Here is a 17,333-nt window from a genome sequence, read left to right on the forward strand (position 1 = left end):
AGCTAAATCCAGACCTGTCTTTGAGGAAAGCAGAACCAGGTCTGAGATAAGGGAAATGCGGGAACTAAAATGACTCCTTACCCCTGAAGGGGAAAAGTGCCTCAGCATCCTCACACACTGGCGAAGGGGAAGAGACTACATTGAAACCAGGGCAGTATTAACAGAGAGCGCAGAGGCCAGTGGCTGAGCAGAAGGGCACCAGGCAAGACCCAACAAAAATGAGCGGGGATGGGCCATGCATCGTGGCAATCAAAGAGTAAGAACTGTTTGTTTTTACCAGAAGCCAAAAGCTTCTTAGGGGTCCTTAGGACAATCAGGAGAAGACACATCCCCCAAAAGGTGGTTCATTGCCTGCTCAACCTTTCAAACCCCTGGCAAGCGATATTAATTAGGCCATAATCCTCCCCCCTTAGGCCTCACAAAACCCAATAAAGTCGTTATTGCCAAAAGGGTGCACTACGCACAGATGTGTTCAGTTATTAATGGGGTTTGCAACTATTTTCTGTCTGATATGATAAATGATGAACACAATGAGCATGCCCTTGGGTTTGACGGGAACGCTGATGAGAAGAGGCAAAAAGCTTTGTGGAAAGGCAGGAGGAAGATCAGGCACTAGGGAGAATCCTAAAGCAGTGATCTTCTCCTGCAAGCCTGCACAATTCCAGCCCTGACATGGATCACGCACCTGAACTTCACTCAGCCGTGTAGTACAAGCACCAAGGCTGTACCTTGATGATGGTGGGTACAAGCTGAATGCGGAAGTCATGGCAAAGGGCTGTATATCCCATGTACTGCTCTAACTGGGAAAACACCCCAACAGACTGGCTACGGGGCACAGTGAGGTTTGTATGCTTCCCTCAGTGCCCCTATTCTCAGTTTTATCTGTTCTCCTGAAAACTCATTAACTTCCCCTGGCCACAGTCACGCTTGTTGCTTAATTGTTACCCGTGATGAAACCAAGCCGTGGAGACCGCAGCAGATTTATTACCTCTCTTGGTTAAAACTTCACTACTGCAGTTTTCAGGACTAACCCTGGTGCTGACTCCTCTAGGACACCATTTAAGCAGCCCTGGCTGCTGTAGACTCTATGGTAATAACATCATTAAACTGAGCTGACCTCCTGTAACACCGCTCTCTTGCAGGAGCACAAAGAAACAAAACTAAAGAATCAGAAAAAAATCTGACGTTGAAGAAATTGACCTTGGGACTGCCCTGGACTGACCCTCACAACTCATGGGCTTTTCCAGTCCCACTCTCCTTTTCCACATGGAGAAGCTGCCTCCACAAGGGAACCAACTAAACTGCTGATTCTCCAGTGCCTCGTTTCCCATGCAGCTCTTGCACAGCTGGAAAGGACCAGTGGAAACTGCTAATAAATTTAGCTTGTAGGGCTTCATATTTGCCTTGTACAAGCAGCAGTGCCCGCAGAAAGCACGAGGGAAAGTGCCTCTCAATGAACAAATACAAACACATGCAGAAATCAAATGGTGGACTTTGCCCACAATTGCTCCCATCCCCACATCATTGCAAGTGAAATGGATTTAGAGCAAAGAACACTGTAAAACATATGTCAGTGATGCAGTTTTTAACTCTGTGGTGGCACTAAGGAAAACTATGAGCCACTTCCATCACACATCGTGGGCGCTGGGGGTGATGCTTGTACAGAAACCCTTGCAGGAGGACTTCACCTGAGGCTCTGGCTGGCTGCTGGAAAGGCCCGAGCGCGGCTACAATTGCAGTATTATTTGTACTGTCTCCCTCAGTTCAGAACACGTCATTATGAGAGGCTGTTCTGCGGGCCCTCTTCCATGGGAGTCCCTTAAGACAGGCTGCACTGCAATTACGGTTTTTCCTATTTGGCTTTCATTTAGGAAAACTGAAAATCACTGAGAATGGCTGCCAGCACTGACCTTTATTTTCACCCAAAGACACAAATCAACTAGGTGTGACACACGCTTTCATTCCCCTTTTCCCTCTTGTCTTTCTTCTACCAAATAAATACTTTAAGTTAATGAACATCAGCTCAGCACTGAGCCCGTAAAGAAACACACATGGGAGATGAATTAGCCACAATGCTCATGGTTCAACATGATAGCGGTAGAAACATATAAATATATTCAAAGGTTTTCTTTTACAGCATTTGAAGTGCAACAAGTCATTGAACAACCACAAATGTCAGAAACCAGCACCCGACAGGCTAAAGACTACCACCAGCAGTATTCCAAGGCAATGCCGAGTCCACGGGGAGCAACTGAACATCATTCTAGAGACGTTTTGGTGTAAAAGGAAAAATAAGGCAGTGCACAAAGTGACTTGGTATTTTAAATACTTAAATATAGTAGTTGGTAATATTGTAAAGAAAACAAATGGAAGAGGGAAGGGGCTGGGAAGAGAAGGCTGGGAGAGGGGAAACAACCCACAGGGCCAGCTGGTCCCTTGTGAAAACATCCACTGAATTGCAGCAGTTTGGAATCACTGCTATCACTGTAAACAAAAAAGGTAACTGCTTAGAAAAGGTGACTGCGTGCATAACCCAGGGCTTCCCATAACTCCCTCATTAGCTGACGGATTCTTGAATAAGCATTCCTTCTCTCCCTCCCCCTTTTCTCACTGAACCAAGTAAAACCATTTGGCCAGCCACCAAGCTGTACAGAGGACTGGCGCTCCTCTCCAGGCCTGTGCGTAGGTCACTACTTCAGCCAGGGATGTGATTTTTCGGGACTGACGTAAGCTACAGCACAGGAGTGGTTTTATCACCCTAAACACCTTGTTTTCAGGTGGGGATAGGTCTGGAGGCACAATGCCAGAGGGGGAGACTGGGTCTTGAGCCCCTCCTGTTGCAGCACAACAGTTGAAGCAGTTGGTGTGATGGGTCACCCCGATTCAAGACAGCAGGGAGCTTGTGTGAGCGACAGCGAGTCTGGCTTGCCAGAGGGACACCAGAAAGTGCTCATCTTGGAGCCTTCTCCTCTGAGGAGAAGACACATGTTAAAAGCAACCACACAGCATAATGTCCCACTGACAGGGCTGAAATGGGGAGCTCGTTCCCACTCGCCCCTACCCATCCCACCCCGAGTACTTTAAATGCAATAATAAAGAGCATCTGCCTTAATGGGAATGACCACGTGAGCGTCCCTGGCCTGCTGACGCGGCAGAGCAGTGCAGCAACAAGCAGCTGTACTGACACGCACGTGAAGCTGACCTCACGCTGGCTGCTCAGCCAAAAGCCAGTTCTCCAAATTCAACGCATCTGAGGAATCGGTGAGATTCAGTTTTGTGTAACGGGGGCAAAAAAAGGCATTTGAGAAGACGTGGTTTGTGCCAGTTTCATACAGACACGTTGCTGGTTTCCACACCACCTCTTAAACCCACACGCGCTCAGTAAGGAGGCATTTATTCTATTAGTTCTGTTTTCAGATTTTTGGTACAAAGTTTATTTTCAGCAGTTCCCACATGATCCTTTCCTTCTCCCAGCGTCTTCCAGGATTTTCCTCTCTCTGATTTATTCTCTTTATCTGTTGAAGCAAAAGCAGTAATTGCTACAGAAAGCAATAATGGAAATACTACAAATATCTTACAGCAGTATCCATCGTCTCTTTGCCTCAAAAAACGTAACAAAAATAAATCCAAAGACAAGATCCGTAGTGCCACCAAGGCTTACGGGGTAACATCCAGAAGTATGCTGCGTTCCCATACAGGAGTTGTACAAGTCCAGCACAACTTCCCAAGTTTGTGCAGAGCCTGATAAATAAGACACAGAAAATATCAGTTACGTTATATACTGTTTCTAAGAACTTTTACTCTGTAAAATGTTTGGTCACTCAAAGCTATAAGCTTAATCACATATCAAAGAACACAGGCAGTAAAGCCCATCTTACTAGAACATATAGTATTAGGCCAAATAAAATATAAGAGGACAAAATCTAGTGGTCACTGAAGCCTCTTCAAAAAAGGTCTAAACCAGACTGTTTCCATCGTGTATCAGAATAAAAATGTACTGAATTAAAATCTGATTTTTTGTGTGTTTTTTACAAGCTGTCTTTTAATCAGTCTTCTATTTACAGTGCAGAACTTCTGCCAACTGCAGTAGTTTAACTTTGGCACAACACTAAGTTCCAATCCTTTTGAGTATTCAAGTCCTGTGTGTGTCCAAAAATGTTCTTGGTTGCACGAAAGATTAGGCCCATTCACAGTTAACCAGTTCTCTTGAACTCTTTCAAGAATTGCTTCCCCTTCACCACGCTGGGCAGCTACAAAGGAAAGACACTGTAAGCTATTGCATCATTCAAAAGAAACTCTTCATTCTCAACAGTGACAGTACTGTGGCTTCCTTTAACATCACAGACACCAGACAGATCACACAGACGGCTACACTCCGGACACCTTCTAAAAGCCTTGCTGGTCGTTAGTGAATCGTCTTCCTCATACTTCAAATACGTAACAATGCATTGACTTGATTTCATTTCACATGTCAAACAGGACATTTAAATATATTGCAATATACTGTAGAAAGCCGCAAAGCGCCATCATTTCTGTAAACGAGACCGACACCTGTAACTCTCCTGTGCACATGAAGAGCAGTACCCAGTGCTACGTTTTCTATACAATATAAAGCCTTCCCGGGTAGGGTGACTCATTTTAGTGCATTTCTGTACAGACTGTAAGCACACACGCAGAGAACCAGCTATGCAAAACTGGGAACACTTCTGTGAGCTGGAACTGGAGGTGGGGGGGACATTTCAAAATCATAATGGAGCTCTTATAGTTGATCATTTCGTATCACAGATGAAGAATCTCCCATCATTCCAGCAGATTCCTTAGAGGAAGTTTTGTGATAGGTATCTAGTGCTGAACAAGCATAAGGAAATACTTTCATCAACTGGGACACAAGTATTATGTGTCTTAACACATTCCAAGTTATGCACAGTCCAATGTTTATATAGTAACCTTATCACCACAATACTTGAGAAACCCCAAATCATTTTTCTGCCACAGTATTATAACCAAGGACCAGGTATTTTATCCACCACCTTAGTGCTACCTGCTCTAGAATAAAAGAAGAAAACAAAGGCAAATAAAGCAAACCAAAAGGCCTCACGCTTCCCAACAAGCGCCAAGTTGGAAGCAGAGGTAAGTACCATTGCAAACCACACCACCAAAGTCAGTGCTGCGATCCAGCCAGGTGAAGATCCATCTCACCTAATTTCAGCTGTCTGTAGCGTCAGTGTCTGCCCTCAAGCCACGTGTCACACACACTCAGTGGGGCTGAGGGTGCAGACACGTGGGGTGGGCAGCCCTGCATTCGCTGGGTATGCTGACAAGGGGTGTCTTGCTCAAATGCAGACATCAGTATACGATTAGACAAATCCTACCTTAACTCTCGAGAAGTGCTACAGGATCCTCAGTTACCACTCTACGTCTTACAGGGTTGTCTAAGTGGGTTTTGCAATGACTGGAAAAGTGCAGATGCTCTTCACTACAGAAGGAGAAAAAACCCCGAGCGCTCCAACCATTAAACTTGAAAACACTGGTTATAACCCACCTGTGCTTTGGAGCATCCCTTCTTTAAATGTGAGAAAGCTGCACAGAAATCTGAGCTCTGGAGTGGGTGTAAGAAGCTGCTGAGGGGATTTTTCACTTTCTGTTACAACCTTCATTTTAAAATCTTTCCTATGCAATTTTAACACATCAGCAAACCTCAAGTAGCTTGAGTGATAAGCTTGTGTCAAGCTCCCTGGTACATCTACTTACCCTAGGATATCACAAGCTCGATACAGGTGTAGCCCAGCACTGTTCAGTGCAGGGAACCAAGCCCTCTACTAGCCCTTCCCACCTTTAATTTACACACTTATCCCAAGTATTATGGCCAACTCTCAACAGTTTTACTGCTTTCTGATCATCGACACTATCTTTCCATTACTACTGAATGCAGGCAAAATCCTTTTCCAAGAAAAATAAATTAAATCAAAGAAAGTAGCTATATTTCATTGCACTCCACTTCTGTGCACTCAGTTTGGGGCAGCGGTATTTAATATTACAGAAGCTTAAAGATTATCTTCTCTCCTTGGGAGATATGAATACAGACAGATACGGGACTCCGGTGGAGGACGCAAATCAACACTATCCTATTTACAGAAGCAAATACTGACACCCAGCCTGAATATACAGTACTCCATTAAGTGCAAAGGGAAAAAGCTCCCCACCTTTAAGTACAGCTTGGTTACTCAGCAGCCAGAGACCAGATGTCAGAGTTAACTGCTGTGTTCTCGTTTCAGAAGGAAACGGAGGAGGAAGAGGAGAGTGAATGCATCTTTGGGCTTTTTGGCCTATGGGGGCTGCATAAGGCCATGAATCACTTTGTCTGGGCTCCAGAAATGCTTTCTCTGCTCTGCAGAGGACAAGGGAATGCATTCGCCTGCCTCGAGAGTTCCTTGGTGAGCAGGAAGAAAATGGGCTTTTGCCCAGAGTCAGCAATCATGTGCAGGCATTGCACAAGTTTCCTTCCCAATAATCAAAGTTACAGCCAGACCCCACATTGCATAAAATGTCATGAAAAAGCAGGTTTGAAAATGGCCCTGGGAGAGGTTAAAAAAGGGAATGGCCTCATTTACTAGAGTGTATTAGAGATAATCCACTAAATTCTAATCATGAGGTCTCAGATATCTTTCCTCTCCTCCGCGTTCAAAACAAAGCAGAGATTTCTGTGTGCTCAGAATGAGTGAGTGCAATACTTTACTCGTTCTGTCAGGACAGCAGGAGAAAAACTTGCTTTGCTTATCAGCTTGTAGGTACGTGAATTCTGCAGGGCAAGCAAAAGTCAGAGCCTTCAAGTTCGGCATTTTCCCTTCTTTCCTCTTCTTACAAGCCAGCACTCTGTTAGTTCATTCAAACCTCCAGGGAGGAGTAGGTCTGACCTTCTTTCTACAACAAACGCTAACCTTGGGGTCATTCAGAGGTTGATACTGGGAAGAGAGCACTATTTAAGATGGAACCGTGCTCTTTCACTGTGCTCAGAAGCAAGAGCAAAACATGCCATGAAGCAGCATAATACATGGAAGGTGGGATGCCTCACCCAGTTTAACACTGCTTGCCTCCTTTTAGCCCTCCCTCTCCGTTCTGGCACAGGATCACCTTTATTCTCCCTTTAGCTGAATTCCAGAGACATCAGTTAAAGTAGCACCATCAGATCTGGTACTCCTGACAGAAATAGCAGATGAAAGGTCTACCTTAGCTCTAAAGGAAGTGATGCTCATAGCTGAGTTCTGAAACTGCTCCTAGGGAAGACTGAGAAGCCAGCTACTTAAGGTGAGATCTGAACAAGATCAGAGTTTCTTTATATCAGTGTCAATGACAGACACTGAAACCTGGCTCATAACCTGCCCAAACCCAAGAGGTGAAGCTGCACAGAAATAGAGAAGCCGGAGCACAGGCTCATAGATACACAGTTCTTCACCCCACAGAGAAATCAGTAAAACCCTGCATGGACACCCACCCCAGGGCAGATGGACTTTCTTGACCCTTACGTCCCCACTGTCAACGCAGCTCAGTCCAAGTGACTTCCAAGCATCTTGCAGGTGTGTGTAAGCTACAAGAGGGAGCCGCGCTGCAGAGGTGCACTGCCAGTGAGCACTGAGATGCTCAGATTCATCACCCACTGAGACACTTGATGATGTGCATAAGTTGAAGAAGTTTCCTGTGTGTAACTGGGAGGATGAGAGGTGCCTTATCCTACCCCCAGCTGATTTCTGTTTCTTTTGGGTGACTACACAGTGTGCCTTGAGTACCTAGGTAAGGAGCACAGCAGCCTAAGGCTGGCTACACCACTGCTACCAGAAGCTTTGAGTTCCCACCACCCACAAGTCCTAGATAAAATACACCAGCATGCTGACAGCTTTCCAATGCTTCTCCTGTCAGTCCTCATACGAGAGGCCTCCAGAAGGAATTTCACTCCCTTCCAGTATGCAGTGCAAATATACACATGCTGTAAACACAAAATAAACTGGTAATCAATGCACTCTGTTTGTTCCAACAGAAATAACAGACAGATTATGAGCAATAACAAATGCATGCAAGTGCTGCCTTCAGGCTGAACCCACCCAGGTTTTTCTCATCCTTGGCACGACTGAAAGGCTTAACATGTGCATGTAGCCCAAAGGAAACGTGGGTAACTCTGCATCTCCCGTTAGCCAACCCACAGCACATGGTTACACTTCAATTTTACTTTCTGCAAAGAGACAGTGCTCCTCAGTGGGCTTTAAATACCATTAGAACCAGTGGAATACATGGAACTGTAATACTTACAACTGAGAATCTGGCCTGGTATACATCAGCCACCATCTCTGACCGTTCCACTGACAGAATATGTCCAATCCAACTATATTTAGTCTGATAAACAATGTATTTCCTCTTCCTGTGTTTTTCAGACCAGATGTGCTAAGGCCTGCCATTGTAGCTGAGTGTTACTTAACAGAACACTGCCAAAATGGAAGATTTCCCAGTTTGATCGTATAATTAACTTGGATCTTTATTTCTTCCCATCTTGTAAAGGAGGTCGGATTTAATGTAACCTAAATGCAGTTCTCTGCTAACAAAAAAATGAGCTCTTTATTTAGACAGGTTGCTTGGGTGAGGGTTTTCTGTTTGTTTTTTTATGAAGAATATTGATTCTGGGTCAATCGTATGGGTTCAGGCAACTGCAGGCCTTGCTCGCTAGAGGCATATTCCCAAGGATTCTACAGATTTGCTTTAATATTTTTGGAAACCTAAAAATAGCATCTCCTTCCCTACTAGCTTTGTCCTTTCCCACTCAGCAAGCACCGTATTCCCAGTGGAGAATCTTTCTTCTATCTGCTGGCATCTACAACAGCCTCATCCATACCATTACCAGCCAAACAAGAATACCTCCCAGCCACATGTAACAGCCAAAGCTGAAAAGGCCAGATCCTGATCTCTTTGCCACCACCTCACATCCAGAGCCATAAACACTCCAGTGAAATAAGCTGACAACACAGTTTTGCTTTTCCCTCACCCACAAGTTAAACTGAGGGCTTCTGAGCTATATCCCTCCCTGGCACCATGGCTCCTTTGTGCCTCACCAATTTCAATCATGGAAGCCAGGGAATAGCTTCATCATCCAATTCACCTCACACACCAACAGCCATGGCCCTTTTCTTTCCAGCACCCTCTAAAGCTCACCCTGGTAAAATGGCTTTCATACAGAACATCCTCCTGCAACTCCAGCAGCCTGTTCAATCTGGGAGCAGAAAGGCAGCTAAAGCAACCACAGAGGAAGGTGAATCCAGGAGGTTAACAATACTCTTTGTTGGACGTTATTCCCTTTGTTGCTTTGACCTGGGTTTCACCCACATTCACACAGGAAAACGAGATCTAACACGGACTCCTCTGCATCAGAAAACCATGACTAAATTGACCTTCTTGGTCCTTTGACCGTTACCCCAGGAAGAAAGAAAGAATAATCCTAGAATCAGTTCCTGGAGATGCGGAATCACTGGGACACATTTTCCCGACGCTAACCTCTCATAGGTCATCACATGCAGAAGCCTACAGAGAAGATGCTGACAGGTGTGCAAAAGGACATTGCAAGCATCCTTTCCATTAGTGCAGTGTAAAAGCAGACAATGCTGGTGACAACAGCACCAATTCATCATCATCTTTTGACATCTAAATAGAAAGCAACTTACCCCTAACAAATGCAGACTGACAGTAGCAAGAACACAACCTACTCTTCCTCAACGCACCAGTTCTATGGAACGCCATCTATCTGCCTAAACTAACTTCTGTGAATTTGGCCTGGCTTTAAGTTGCTAATTCAAAATCTACAACAACTTCAACGTCTTGAGGCAAAATGGCCTTCCCCCCCCCCCCACCCCGGCCTTTTAAAGACACTTATTCAAGATGTGGATGTTTCACATCAGATTGAACTACTTCTGCAGCTCAGTTCAGGCAGATCAAACCTCCTGTAGAAGTTAAGTGCGTTCACCCAGCAGCCCTAAGAACAATCAGCATAGCGGCGAGCTCAATCCATCAGGATGAATTTAAGTTAAACTTGCACACACATCATTCAGCTGGGCTACCACTGAGGAACAATTAAACACTGGCGTGTTTATCATTCCTAAGCATCTAAAAGCCATGTAACTTCATTTTGTCTGAGAATTAAACATCATGTCATCGCCACAGCTTCCTCGAAAATCTTTCTTAATAGCACTCAAAGACACTTTGCATCTGAGTATTCTTACAACCCCCATAAGCAACTCTGAATGCCTTTTAGGCAGTTTCCACCTCACGTTTACCTTCAAATTCAGTGTAAGATTTCAAGAATTACTTTTTTTAGCTAGAAATATACACACTTTTCTTACCATTTCCAACAAAGGAAAGAATGCACAAGCTAAAAATGAATGGTACTATCAACTGCATCAAGTCTGTCGGGCATTTAAATTAAACTGGTGTAGGATACACTGATTAAATGTAACGAAAAGCATCTTCTAGCATTAGACTCATTCAGTTAGCTCATAATTATCAACAAGTAACATTTCAGCACAAGTTCTGTAAACCCAAAACACTCTGAAGATACACAAAAGGTGCCCAAGATCACCTCATTTGCTTAAACCAAGCCATCCTCACCCCTAAGTTCATTGATGCCTTTGTCACACTTTTCCCCTTCTCTTTTGTTTTGAACTCTTTCCTTAAGAAATAACCCCAGGCCTTGAAACCTTTCAGGTGAAGTGATGTTTGCAAAAAGACATCTTAGGTTTCTGTATGTTCCTCCTTCGTGAGCAATGTTCTCCTACAGCAACAAAAAAGTGAGTCTGTGGTGGTTTTGGAATTAAACAACATAAGGCAATTAAATATTGAGAAGCAGTCAGGTGAATGATGAACATGAACCTTCCCATCAGTAACGTGGAAGAGGAGGAGCTGAACTGGATCCGATTTGTAATCCCGTGTCCTAGGCTAGGCCTGAGGATGTCCACCTCTTGTAGCAAGGAAGCAAATAGTTGTTGCCTGCTTGCAGGTTGCATCTTGCAGGTTGCACCTTGCCAGGTTCTTTTAGGTGGAAGAAAGATGCTAAGCAGGTGCTTGCTAAACTGAAGGCCATGAAGAAATCACTTGGCTCTTCACCATAACATCAAACCCATTAATAGGTTTTTGGCCCCAAATCCCAAATTGCACATCAATCTGACTTTGAAAGTTTACGCTTAACATGTCGGGGGGGTTCCCAAGTATCACTATCATCGGTTTCTTCCTCATCTTCCTGCTCTTCCAACATTTCATCTTCTTCCTCATTCTCATCAAACAGCTCTATCCCAAGTTCTAATCTTCTCTGCCTTTCTGCAAACCACTCTCTGACCTGCTCATATCCCATGTGAGATTTGGCTACCAGTTCATCAAGGTCTTGCTCATTAAGGAATTTGTGCTTCATGTAGTAGTCCTTCAGGATTGCTGTTCCAGTTTTGAACTTGATGACAGACACACCTCTGTCCCAGCAATTTAACCTCTTGCTTCCCCGAGGCCTCCCCCGCGGCCTGCCTCTCCCCCTCCCTTTTGGTCTTCCTCTCCCTCTCTTCCTTGCAAAGCCTTGGCCATTCAGACTGTTTGCATTGGCGCTCTGGTAATAATAATACCATTTCAATCCACCATTTTTCCAGGCGTAGCGAGTATCTCCAAACCAGCTCACGATTTCTGACCTCGGGAGTCCAGTTTCTTCTGCCAGCTTGTTGTATTCCTGTGGAGATGGCCACTGAGTACGGACAAAGGAACTTTTGAGCATGTGCAACTGCTCTGGTGATTTTTTGCCTACTTTGCTTGAAGTGGAACACCCTGATTTTGCTCCCGCTGCTCCATCTCCCACAGATGTTTCTCCAGCCTCTTCTTTTGAGCTGCCAGCATTGCTCTCATTCAAGTCAGCTCCTTCTTCCTTCAAGACCTTTGATTTCCTTTTCTCTATAAACCAGGCATCAATCTCTCTCCTGGTGAGCTTGGTTTGGGCTCTTAACCTATTCATCTCCTCATCCGTAAGGATGGGGTTATTAAGAAAACTTGCCTGGAGGACTTGCAGCTGCTCGGCAGTCTTCTCTTTGAATTTCTGTGGGGTGAAATCAGGGAAAGCACTCCAGGATGACTTGTTTTGTGGAGTGGCTCCCGTTGGGGACTCGTTCATTTCATCGCTCGAATCAATAACAATGGTGGCACATGAATCACTGTTGAGATGAATCCCATGATTATTCTTGGAGTTTCTCTGATTGTAGCGTGTATCACTGAACCACTTTTTGATCTCTCCTTTAGTCAGGCCCGTTATTTTCATAAGCCTAACGATTTCTGAATCTTGAGGAAACTGATTTTTAAGGTAGCTGACTTTCAGTTCTGCCAGCTGCTCCTTAGTCTTCTTTGCTCGGATGCCAAAGGAGTCAGGATTCATCAGGGCAGATTCATTTTTGATAGGCTGAGGGGCCGGAACGGCAGCTACTTGTTTGGTTTCTGCAACAGGCGGAGCAGTGTGAATCTGACTCTTCTGTAACTGCGTTTGATTTGGGACTCCCGCTACAGTCAAAGCTATTGGGGCTGTTACTGGTAACGTATTTGCACCTGCAACTTGAGTGAGAACTAGTCCTGGCTGACCAACTATTTGGCATGTCTGTAAAATTGAAGGCAAACCATTGCTAGCGGCGGAAATGTGTGCTGGAATAACAGTAATTGTCTGTGGCACAGTATGCACTGTGCCATTAAATTGTTTCCTCCTTGCTTCCTCCACTTCCTCTGGCGTCCAGCTCACGCCATGCTTCAGACGCTGGGCAGAAAACCATATTTTAATCTGTTCCTCTGTGTACTTAGCTTGAGTGGAAAGAACAGTGATTTCCGACATGGTTGGATATGGGAATTTGTTGTAGGTGTTAAGCAAAAGAGGATTGTTATCCAAAGCAGTATTATAGGCTGGAATGCTATTTACAGGTATTAGGACTTTCGGAATCAGGTTTGAGTTCTGTGGAGCTGTAACAGCTGTTATGACCTGTGCCACACCGGGCTGAAGCACTGGTGCTGGAGTCACCACCGCACTGGCCACGTCTGCTGCACTGCCAACAACCGAATGGCTCGCTTTTGACTCAGGAACTGCCGGTGGTGGGTTTTCTACTACTTCTTCAGAGTTTGGCTCATTTTCAGTTCCCTTTTCTTCACCAGGAATGTCATCAGCTACATTGTGGAAAACAGCAATACGTTTAGTCTCTGTTTTGTTTTTCATCATCTTCATAATAGGAGTTTTGCTAATTGAGATCCCCGATGAGGGGACCTCAGCAGAGTCAGCCTGTTCCGCATTTTCTTCCCTAACAAAACTCCCATCGAAAGTGAGATCGTTTACTGTTTGTTCAAAGATTGTCTGATTATTACGTTTCACCATGGTCAATTTAAAATTCTCCTCTCCAGGGTGGTACTTTAAATTATGTTCCGAGAGAGCATCGTATCTTTTGGTAAGGAAATTGCATTCTACACAAACATAGGATGAATTTAGTACTACGTTGGGATGTTCTGAATCCACATGAAAAGTAAACATATTGAGATCTGGAGTCTGGAAAGTACAGTATTTACACTCATAACCACCTTCGACTTTACTTGTATTTTTCTGATTGTCTGAATCCACACACTCATGGGCATCCTCATCACTCGTTGCGCTCTCTGCTGGCGGGTTATCTGCTGGCGTGAGTACAGGTGGTCCTTCCTCCAAGTCTGATACCATTTCTAGATCCGGATCCTGCTCGTTGGCTAAGACCATGCACGGTGTTGTTGATTTTCTTTTACTTGCCATGCCTGTTATGTGAAAATGATGCTGACTGGTCAGATACAGACTTAGCTTCAAGCTCTTCCTGATTAATAATAATGGCTTTCGGTACTTCAAGTCAGTTCTTGTAAAGTCTCAACATTTATCCCATTAGCAGCTTTCCTTTTGTAGTGCAATCAGATTAAAAATTGATAGTTGAGGATGAGATGTTGAGACAGACTGTTTTAAAGTCCACATCCACCACCTGCAGCAAAGAAGAGACACTGGAATTAGTTCAATTTAAAGAGTAGCTTCTATTCTGCTACATATTACGGCTTAAGAGAATTCAGTCCTTTGGGTTCAGCCTGCCGCTGTTCATGCCCTGAAACCCAGCAGACCCGTTCCAAGAAGATATATCCAAAGCTAAATTAAGAAAGGCAACATCCAATCCACTTATCACAGCCTGAAACTTGTTTTAATTCATGTCAATGCAGTGAAAGGCATAAAACGCAGAATGGTGTAAACCAGGTGATTTTCTGACCACTTCCCTTTCTTCAGAAGCCCTTTTTTTTGGCACAGTGCTGAGGTCAGTTGTCCTGCGTGATTTCTGCAGTCTTGGCTGTGAACTGCTTTGCCTGTCTTATGACAACTTCTCTCCACTGCTCTGTGAGCTCGGGTCCTTGCTATCACAAACTCAATCCCAGCATGACGCCTCCACTACTAGGTCTGTCATGTCCTCCATGGCAGGGGCTGGGAAGGGTCCTAGAAAAGGCAGGTTTAGAGTGTTCTTCTGTTGCCTTATACGCACAAGGATGATAATATGCAGGGCCTTTCTCCCAAGTGTGAAAACAGGCAAAACAATGCCTTTTTAAGGCATTCTGACTGACAAAAGATGACTGTCCTTTCTTCCTAGCTCCCCAAATGTCATTCTCCAATTGAAGACCAATCCCAAGCCGATCAAATCTGATTGCTAGCACATGGCAATTGACTAAAATCTGGTTTCATGCTTCTATGCATTAACAAGGACATGACTGATTGTGTGAACTCTGCCAGAGAGAAAAGCATTAAAGAGGGCTGTAACAAGCAGAAGCCACACAAATTTATGTAAATAATTTTAGGAAAACTAAAGTAGCACCGAAGAGAGCTGCGGCCTGCGGATATTCAGAGAATAAATGCAATCTCAAACAGCATGGACTGGAGTGAATTTTATCCCACAGGGACCACAACCCATCTGCTGGAATTGATGCATCAAATTCTGCAGAGGGTTATAAACTCTGTCATCATCTTCCTCCCAGAATAAAATCAGACACTGATTTCTCATACCAGAAATCCCACCGGTACATGCATTTTTAGACAGTGGAACATCATCGACTTGCCAAAGTGAGGGCACTCTCAGGTTCAAGGGGGATATCTCAGTAGCTGATTCAGAAGGTTTAGAAAGGGAACAGCATGTAAAAGGTTAAAACCAGAAGGCAAGCTTTGTTTATGACAAAGTCTTAAAGGAAAAAGAACAGTGTAAAAAGAAGGCAGTCACAAGGAATGGGAAGAAGGGGGAGAAAACCAACTTATTTTTCACTGTACAGCCTTCTTTGAGCATGGGATAGGAAGGAAAATAAGTAATTCTTAGCTACACATTTTTTCCTCAGGCAAAAGACAAAAGTGCTCATCTCTAGCTGTCACCCAGCGCTGCTCCATAAGCTATTTTGGAAACACTGTGCCTCACCTCACTTTGTTGTAAGAATCCTCCCCAAATGTTCTCAACAGCCACCCTCTGCACTACTACTGTGCCTACATCCAAGTGGACAGCCTGACAGGACAGGCTTCTTATGCCAAGGATATGGTTACACGGCATTAAGGACACTGACAATGCTCAATAAATCTTGGGTAATCATCATTCCAGGATGACAATTATTTAATAGCACTGACATTGAAAGATACCCTTTCTGCACAAGTTAATGCTGGCAGTCGGTAAAACCATGCAGAAGATATTTAACACATACACAAACTATGTATTGCGGGGCTACCTCATTTACCTTTGCAGTGAGAGAACCGTGAAGCAAAGCTAAACGGATCCATCTGTCTCAGGATCCTGAGGGATGAGAGGTAGGGCATTATTAACTGTGCCGCTTCTCCGTGGGGCTGGAGGGCTCTTGACAAAAGACGGCCATCTGCCAAGACTCAACGTTGAGCAATGCTCCTGGGGCAGAGCTGGGTGGTATTACCTAATCCTTCTGGATCTTGAGTAAAATCTCAGAAATGCCAGAAATGCCCATTTTCAACAGCTACTTAACAGCGAGTTTTGCTGACTGAAGCTGCAGTCTGAGAAGCGACTGTGGTACTCGGCAGTGCCTCAGCCCTAGCACAGCACGTAGTAGGATCTATACGCAGGGCAGTCTGTGTGAGCTGAGGGGCTTGCTGAGGTTCCCAGTCTGGGATGGCAGAGAGCAGAAGTGAAAGCAACGTTTGACCTGACCTGCAGTGCTGAAGCATGCTCGAGATAAGGCTGGAGATAAGGAATAAAATGGGAAACCAGTCCAACAAATCAGTGCTTTTCTCCAGTCCCTTCATTTACCCAATAGCATTCACTCTGCCTGCAGGCCTACGGTTCCACATGCCGTTACATCACCTGCAGCCTTCTAGTTCTGTCTCTGTATCACATTTCTGTTTGCTGTGGTTCAGTTTCACTCATGGCCAGTTACCCTGTTCCTCCACTGTTCACCTACATAGCAACAAGTTCCTTTAATGCAAGCAGGTCTCAAAAAAAGAAAGCTGCATCTATGGTCTCTGAACAGCACTAAGTAGGAAAGACATGGACCTGCTGGAGAGGGTCCAGAGAAGAGCCACAGAAATGATCAGTGCGATGGAGCACCTCTCCTATGAGGAGTTGGGGTTGGTCAGCCTGGAGAAGGGAAGGCTCCTAGGAAACCTTACTGAGGCCTTTCAGTTCTTAAAACAGGCCTATAAGAAAGACGGAGAGAGACTTTTCAGCAAGGTCTGTCGTGACAGGATGAGGGGCGATGGTTTTAAACTAAAGAGGGGAGATTCAGGCTGGACATGAGGAAGAAATTCTTTACAATGAGGTTGGTAAAACACTGGCACAGGCTGTTCAAGAGGTGGTGGATGCCCCATCCCTGGAGGCATTCAAGGCCAGGCTGGATGTGGTTCTGAGCAACCTGATCTAGCTGAAGATGTCCCTGTTCATTGCAGGGGGGTTGGAACTAGATGATCTTAAGTTCCTTTCCAACCCAAACCATTCTATGAGTCTATGATTTCAAACCCCTGTTTAATTCAAGCCTATGAAGGAGCTATGACAGCATTCATTAAAATCTCAACAAAGCAGGATGCTTACAACCCTTCCCAGCCTTCTTTCCTCTGCAGACTTTGCAGAAAGCTCCATTCCCTTCTCCTTGGTGTTAATGGGTTCATTCAATCTGTAGCACCCTCCTGACACATTCTCTCAGTTTACCAGGGCATTGTGAAAAGTACTCACACTTGAGGAATTTCTCAAACCAAGTATGCATCACCAAGTATGCACTTCAGCTCCTCTACATCACCTCTCCTGCACTGC

General features: G+C 44.7%; 1 protein-coding gene across 6 annotated transcripts in view; it reads right to left on the bottom strand.

Annotated features, from left to right (window-relative positions):
• Nucleotides 1-1,893: 1,893 nt before the first annotated feature.
• Nucleotides 1,894-17,333, bottom strand: part of ZHX1 (zinc fingers and homeoboxes 1) — a 30,459-nt gene continuing 15,019 nt past the window's right edge. For 4 of the 6 annotated variants that reach the window (XM_065668901.1, XM_065668899.1, XM_065668898.1 and 1 more), the window contains 2 exons: nt 10,642-14,030; nt 1,894-4,250 (listed from right to left, as the gene is read on the bottom strand). In XM_065668901.1, coding sequence (XP_065524973.1) covers nt 11,189-13,813 — 2,625 coding nt within the window. In that variant the 5' untranslated portion in view covers nt 13,814-14,030 and the 3' untranslated portion in view covers nt 1,894-4,250; nt 10,642-11,188. Of the gene's footprint in view, nt 4,251-10,612; nt 14,031-17,333 lie in introns of all 6 variants that reach the window. The other 2 variants (XM_065668903.1, XM_065668902.1) reach the window with 2 other exon arrangements.

This window comes from Lathamus discolor, chromosome 2 (assembly GCF_037157495.1).
Source record: "Lathamus discolor isolate bLatDis1 chromosome 2, bLatDis1.hap1, whole genome shotgun sequence".
NCBI classification, from domain to species: Eukaryota; Metazoa; Chordata; class Aves; order Psittaciformes; family Psittacidae; genus Lathamus; species Lathamus discolor.